The sequence below is a fragment of the Salmo salar genome, chromosome ssa17 (genome assembly GCF_905237065.1).
Source record: "Salmo salar chromosome ssa17, Ssal_v3.1, whole genome shotgun sequence".
In the NCBI taxonomy this organism is placed as follows: domain Eukaryota; kingdom Metazoa; phylum Chordata; class Actinopteri; order Salmoniformes; family Salmonidae; genus Salmo; species Salmo salar.
This window is the reverse complement of record NC_059458.1, coordinates 44,131,459-44,139,450: the sequence shown is the minus strand read 5'-3', so window position 1 is coordinate 44,139,450 and position 7,992 is coordinate 44,131,459. Positions and strand designations below refer to the sequence as shown.

Below are 7,992 nucleotides of genomic sequence, written 5' to 3'. Positions count from 1 at the left end.
CTAGATAACCATCCAGCCATTTGGTTTGTTGCTAGCTTGTTAGCTAGATAACCATCCAGCCATTTGGTTTGTTGCTAGCTTGTTAGCTAGATAACCATCCAGCCATTTGGTTTGTTGCTAGCTTGTTAGCTAGATAACCATCCAGCCATTTGGTTCGTTGCTAGCTTGTTAGCTAGATAACCATCCAGCCATTTGGTTCGTTGCTAGCTTGTTAGCTAGATAACCATCCAGCCATTTGGTTCGTTGCTAGCTTGTTAGCTAGATAACCATCCAGCCATTTGGTTCGTTGCTAGCTTGTTAGCTAGATAACCGTCCAGCCATTTGGTTTGTTGCTAGCTTGTTAGCTAGATAACCATCCAGCCATTTGGTTCGTTGCTAGCTTGTTAGCTAGATAACCATCCAGCCATTTGGTTCGTTGCTAGCTTGTTAGCTAGATAACCATCCAGCCATTTGGTTTGTTGCTAGCTTGTTAGCTAGATAACCATCCAGCCATTTGGTTTGTTGCTAGCTTGTTAGCTAGATAACCATCCAGCCATTTGGTTCGTTGCTAGCTTGTTAGCTAGATAACCATCCAGCCATTTGGTTTGTTGCTAGCTTGTTAGCTAGATAACCATCCAGCCATTTGGTTTGTTGCTAGCTTGTTAGCTAGATAACCATCCAGCCATTTGGTTCGTTGCTAGCTTGTTAGCTAGATAACCTCTGGCTATCCCAGCCATTTGGTTTGTTGCTAGCTTGTTAGCTAGATAACCTCTGGCTATCCCAGCCATTTATGGGGTTTATTTTTCTTTATTGTCTCTTGTTATTATTTTATGTCACACAGTTTTGCTTCACTTCTCTGGAACCTTTCCTCACCGGGAATGTCTTTCTATGAAACCTTAGAGACTTTAGTCGTATTGTTCTTAGTTCAAAGTCGTGTTGCTGTTCCTGTCTATTAGTTTTCTGTATTTTGTCATGTTTTGTGTGGACCCCAGGAAGAATAGCTCCTCTTTCTTCAACAGCATTATATTAACAAATATGTCTCTCAGGCAGCGTTTACACCGGAAGCCCAGTTCTGATCTTTCTCCACTAATTGGTCTTATGAGCAACCAGATCAGATCCTTTGCTAATAATTAGGCAAAAGGCTGGGCTGCCTGAGCAAACCCACCCAAAGTGTTGTTTTTTAATAGGGGTAGTGATGATGGTGTGTAATGGTTTGCTGCATGTTTCCACTGTTTCCTACATGACTTAACTTACTGTGCAGAGAGAGAGAGAGAGAGAGGCTTGTTTGAAGAATCACACTTTTTTATTTTACCTTTATTTAACAAGTCAGTTAAGAACAAATTCTTACTTTCAATGACGGCCTAGGAACAGTGGGTTAACAGATTTTGTACCATGTCAGCTCGTGGATTCGAACTTGCAACCTTTCGGTTACTAGCCCAACGCTCTAACCACTAGGCTACCTTGCCGCCCCAACCACACTGTACGGTACAGACAGAGAGGCTTGTTTGAAGAATCACACTGTCCAGAACAGAGAGGCTTGTTTGAAGAATCTGGATGATAAAGTCATGTCAGTATTATTATAAAACGTGGAGGCAACCGAACAAACTGGTTCCTTCTGTCTCGTGGTTCCCAGGAAAAGGTGTTCCTTCCACTGAGTATAACAACACCTCTCTAATGTTGAATAACAACACCTCTCTAATGTTGAGTTCACCCCCCCCTGTACATCCTACTATACACTGAGTATAACAACACCTCTCTAATGTTGATCCCCCCTGTACATCCTGCTATACACTGAGTATAACAACACCTCTCTAATGTTGATCCCCCCTGTACATCCTACTATACACTGAGTATAACAACACCTCTCTAATGTTGATCCCCCCCTGTACATCCTGCTATACACTGAGTATAACAACACCTCTCTAATGTTGATCCCCCTGTACATCCTACTATACACTGAGTATAACAACACCTCTCTAATGTTGATCCCCCCTGTACATCCTACTATACACTGAGTATAACAACACCTCTCTAATGTTGATCCCCCTGTACATCCTGCTATACACTGAGTATAACAACACCTCTCTAATGTTGATCCCCCCTGTACATCCTACTATACACTGAGTATAACAACACCTCTCTAATGTTGATCCCCCCTGTACATCCTGCTATACACTGAGTATAACAACACCTCTCTAATGTTGATCCCCCTTGTACATCCTACTATACACTGAGTATAACAACACCTCTCTAATGTTGATCCCCCCTGTACATCCTACTATACACTGAGTATAACAACACCTCTCTAATGTTGATCCCCCCTGTACATCCTGCTATACACTGAGTATAACAACACCTCTCTAATGTTGATCCCCCTGTACATCCTGCTATACACTGAGTATAACAACACCTCTCTAATGTTGATCCCCCCTGTACATCCTACTATACACTGAGTATAACAACACCTCTCTAATGTTGATCCCCCCTGTACATCCTACTATACACTGAGTATAACAACACCTCTCTAATGTTGATCCCCCCTGTACATCCTACTATACACTGAGTATAACAACACCTCTCTAATGTTGATCCCCCCTGTACATCCTGCTATACACTGAGTATAACAACACCTCTCTAATGTTGACCCCCCCTGTACATCCTGCTATACACTGAGTATAACACCACCTCTCTAATGTTGAATAACAACACCTCTCTAATGTTGATCCCCCCTGTACATCCTGCTATACACTGAGTATAACACCACCTCTCTAATGTTGAGTGTACATCCTGCTATACATCATTAGTCACCAGTAGGCTATAGACTGACTGAGCAGTTCTTCACCCAAACCGGTTGTTCCTGGTATCTACGACCAAAACCCTGTTCAATCTTTCGTCTTTCCCGTCCATCCTCTGAACGGCAGACCTACACAATCCATGTTACAAGTGTCTGAAGGATTTTAACATCCTCGGTTAACATGTCTCATCTTCGTCTACACCGATTTGAAGTGGATTTAACAAATGGCGTCAGTAAGAGAACATAGCATTCACCTGGTATGTCATGGAAAGAGCAGGTGTTCTTAATGTTTTGTCCACCTCAGTGTATGTCATGGAAAGAGCAGGTGTTCTTAATGTTTTGTCCTGTCAGTGCATGTCATGGAACGAGCGGGTGTTCTTAATGTTTTGTCCGCTCAGTGTATGTCATGGAAATAGCAGGTGTTCTTAACGTTTTGTCCTGTCAGTGTATGCCATGGACCGAGCAGGTGTCCTTAATGTTTTGTCCGCTCAGTGTATAGCCTACTGCCATAGTGATGTACAGTAACTAACATTTACTCCTCCCTGGTGGGTGGGTTCATCACATTATATTGATCTCAAAGATCAATCCGTCGTAGGGTCAATTCTGAGTCCATTTTCTGAAGTGAATTTAAATTAGTAATTGCTCTCACTTGAATTGAATGAATAAAAACGTCCACAATTCATTCAGAATTACACAGATTTGTTTTCGGTCTCTATCAAGTTGCCCCCATAAGACATGCTGACGACATCATATCCTTCCATATTAGAGCAGACCCTGAGAGCTGATAACAGAATTCGATTCAAGAAATGTTCTGCATAGCTATTTACAACCACAGCATTCTACTACTGGCCCACTGGCATCAAGTATGTCCCCCTCAGCCCTGGCAGACAGCTGCTCCTCATATTAGGCCTGCAGTATTAGAGAGGAGCAGGCCTGGCTGTTTGAAATGCCAGAGAGGCAGCAAGGGCATGTGTCCACATGGTGAGAAATAGAGGACTGATATGACCCAGAGCCACAACGGTCCTGACGGCTATGTAGCCAGCGAACTAAAACACTGCTCCTTAGCTAACTAGCCACTAGCCACCGCACTGCTCCGTAACTAACTAGCCACTAGCTAAAACACTGCTCCTTAACTAACTAGCCACTAGCTAAAACACTGCTCCTTAACTAACTAGCCACTAGCTAAAACACTGCTCCTTAACTAACTAGCCACTAGCTAAAACACTGCTCTGTAACTAACTAGCCACTAGCTAAAACACTGCTCTGTAACTAACTAGCCACTAGCTAAAACACTGCTCTGTAACTAACTAGCCACTAGCTAAAACACTGCTCTGTAACTAACTAGCCACTAGCTAAAACACTGCTCTGTAACCAGCTAGCCACTAGCTAAAACACTGCTCCTTAACTAACTAGCCACTAGCTAAAACACTGCTCTGTAACTAACTAGCCACTAGCTAAAACACTGCTCCTTAACTAACTAGCCACTAGCTAAAACACTGCTCCTTAACTAACTAGCCACTAGCTAAAACACTGCTCTGTAACTAACTAGCCACTAGCTAAAACACTGCTCTGTAACTAACTAGCCACTAGCTAAAACACTGCTCTGTAACTAACTAGCCACTAGCTAAAACACTGCTCCTTAACTAACTAGCCACTAGCTAAAACACTGCTCCTTAACTAACTAGCCACTAGCTAAAACACTGCTCTGTAACTAACTAGCCACTAGCTAAAACACTGCTCTGTAACTAACTAGCCACTAGCTAAAACACTGCTCTGTAACTAACTAGCCACTAGCTAAAACACTGCTCCTTAACTAACTAGCCACTAGCTAAAACACTGCTCTGTAACTAACTAGCCACTAGCTAAAACACTGCTCCTTAACTAACTAGCCACTAGCTAAAACACTGCTCCTTAACTAACTAGCCACTAGCTAAAACACTGCTCTGTAACTAACTAGCCACTAGCTAAAACACTGCTCTGTAACTAACTAGCCACTAGCTAAAACACTGCTCTGTAACTAACTAGCCACTAGCTAAAACACTGCTCTGTAACTAACTAGCCACTAGCTAAAACACTGCTCCTTAACTAACTAGCCACTAGCTAAAACACTGCTCCTTAACTAACTAGCCACTAGCTAAAACACTGCTCCTTAACTAACTAGCCACCGCACTGCTCTGTAACTAACTAGCCACTAGCTAAAACACTGCTCCTTAGCTAACTAGCCACTAGCCACCGCACTGCTCTGTAACTAACTAGCCGCTAGCTAAAACACTGCTCTGTAACCAGCTAGCCACTAGCTAAAACACTGCTCCTTAACTAACTAGCCACTAGCTAAAACACTGCTCTGTAACCAACTAGCTACTAGCCACCACACTGCTCTATAACCTACTAGCCACCACACTGCTCTGTAACCAACTAGCTACTAGCCACCACACTGCTCTGTAACCAACTAGCTACTAGCCACCACACTGCTCTGTAACCAACTAGCTACTAGCCACCACACTGCTCTGTAACCAACCAACTAGCTACTAGCCACCACACTGCTCTGTAACCAACTAGCTACTAGCCACCACACTGCTCTGTAACCAACTAGCTACTAGCCACCACACTGCTCTGTAACCAACTAGCTACTAGCCACCACACTGCTCTGTAACCAACTAGCTACTAGCCACCACACTGCTCTGTAACCAACTAGCTACTAGCCACCACACTGTATACTCTCCTATCGTCTATTGTAATCCGGTCTCCTATTGTCTATTGTAATCTGGTCTCCTATTGTAATCTGGTCTCCTATTGTAATCTGGTCTCCTATTGTAATCTGGTCTCCTATTGTAATCTGGTCTCCTATTGTAATCTGGTCTCCTATTGTCTATTGTAATCTGGTCTCCTATTGTAATCTGGTCTCCTATTGTCTATTGTAATCTGGTCTCCTATTGTAATCTGGTCTCCTATTGTCTATTGTAATCTGGTCTCCTATTGTCTATTGTAATCTGGTCTCCTATTGTAATCTGGTCTCCTATTGTCTATTGTAATCTGGTCTCCTATTGTAATCTGGTCTCCTATTGTCTATTGTAATCTGGTCTCCTATTGTAATCTGGTCTCCTATTGTAATCTGGTCTCCTATTGTCTATTGTAATCTGGTTTTGTAATCTGACCCCTTCCCCTCTGTCTTCTCTCTAGGAGTTATCTGTGATGAAGCAGGTTCTGCTCAGTATGAGGTCCAGAGAGTCCCAGTCCCTCCTGGATCCTGATGGGGTTGGGACCGGGCTGGCCTTCAGCAGACCCAAACACCTCAGCAGAACCACAGAGGAGGATGAGCAGAACCCTCACAGACACAGACCCAAACCCACCGTGTTCGTGAGTGTTAACCCTTCACACCCACACTACACGGGTTAATACTGCAACACGCCCACCCACACGGGTTAATACTGCAACACGCCCACCCACACGGGTTAATACTGCAACACGCCTATCCACACGGGTTAATACTGCAACACGCCCACCCACACGGGTTAATACTGCAACACACCCACCCACACGGGTTAATACTGCAACACGCCCACCCACACGGGTTAATACTGCAACACGCCCACCCACACGGGTTAATACTGCAACACGCCCACCCACACGGGTTAATACTGCAACACATCCACCCACACGGGTTAATACTGCAACACACCCACCCACACGGGTTAATACTGCAACACATCCACCCACACGGGTTAATACTGCAACACGCCCACCCACACGGGTTAATACTGCAACACACCCACCCACACGGGTTAATGCTGCAACACACCCACCCACACAGAACCCTATTCCCTATATATAGTGCACTACTTTAGACCAGGGCCCTATAGAACCCTATTCCCTATTTAGTGCACTACTTTAGACCAGGACCCTATAGAACCCGATTCCCTATACCCTACTGGTCTCCTCCAATAGACCAGTCCTCCGGTAGACCAGTCCTCCAGTAGACCAGTCCTCCAGTAGACCAGTAGACCAGTCCTCCAGTAGACCAGTCCTCCAGTAGACCAGTCCTCCGGTAGACCAGTCCTCCGGTAGACCAGTCCTCCGGTAGACCAGTCCTCCGGTAGACCAGTCCTCCGGTAGACCAGTCCTCCAGTCCTCCGGTAGACCAGTCCTCCAGTAGACCAGTCCTCCAGTAGACCAGTCCTCTGATAGACCAGTCCTCTGATAGACCAGTCCTCCGGTAGACCAGTCCTCCGGTAGACCAGTCCTCCGGTAGACCAGTCCTCCGGTAGACCAGTCCTCCAGTCCTCCGGTGGACCAGTCCTCCGGTATTTTTGAGTAATTCAAAGCTCACTGCATCACAAGTCGTATTACCAATAAGGTAACATTTCCCCTGGACTAACTCATGTTCTCTCTCTTCCAGACCAATAAAGAAGCTCCTGAATGGTACAGGAAAGTCAAGTTCCAGCCTGAATGACCAATGAGTGGCCTTACAGGTGGTGCAGATGGGATTTGTGTAGACACTCCAAACTGGTTTTATTTACACTACTGTATTGGTAATAGTATATCTGTGTGTCTTGTACTGTACTGTTGTAATCGGTTGACTTGCTAAAACTTTTTAATATAAAAATCTGTCAAAAACTACACTCTACTCGTCTTCAGATTTCTGTTTTGCTTGGCATTGGCCCTAGCCCTGACCTTATCCCTGGCCTTAACCCTGACCCTAGCGGTGACCCTATCCCTGACCCTAGCGGTGACCCTAGCCCTGACCCTATCCCTGACCCTATCCCTGACCCTATCCCTGACCCTATCCCTGACCCTATCCCTGACCCTAGCCCTGACCCTAGCAGTGACCCTATCGCTGACACTAGCGGTGACCCTATCCCTGACCCTATCGGTGACCCTATCCCTGACCCTATCGGTGACCCTAGCCCTGACCCTATCCCTGACCCTATCGGTGACCCTAGCCCTGACCCTAGTAGAACTGATTATTCTGAAACCACACCAACCTGTATCCTTTAGTTTAACTGTTAGTCGTCTAGTAGAGGGGACAGCACCTCCTCCTCCTCCTCCTCCTCCTGAATCAACACTGTAGTTTAACTGTTAGTCTTCTAGTAGAGGAGACAGCAGCTCAGGCAGCACCTCCTCCTCCTCCTCCTCCTGAATCAACACTGTAGTTTAACTGTTAGTTGTCTAATAGAGGAGACAGCAGCTCAGGCAGCACCTCCTCCTCCTCCTCCTCCTCC

The 7,992-nt window shown here is 45.2% G+C and overlaps 1 protein-coding gene across 1 annotated transcript in view; it reads left to right on the top strand.

Annotated features, from left to right (window-relative positions):
- The window catches only part of pibf1 (progesterone immunomodulatory binding factor 1), a 71,167-nt gene extending 63,777 nt beyond the window's left edge, over positions 1 to 7,390 (top strand). The window contains exons 16-17 of the mRNA XM_045699629.1: positions 5,954 to 6,130; positions 7,170 to 7,390. Coding sequence (XP_045555585.1) covers positions 5,954 to 6,130; positions 7,170 to 7,223 — 231 coding nt within the window. The 3' untranslated portion in view covers positions 7,224 to 7,390. The remainder of the gene's footprint in view (positions 1 to 5,953; positions 6,131 to 7,169) is intronic.
- Positions 7,391 to 7,992: the final 602 nt, after the last annotated feature.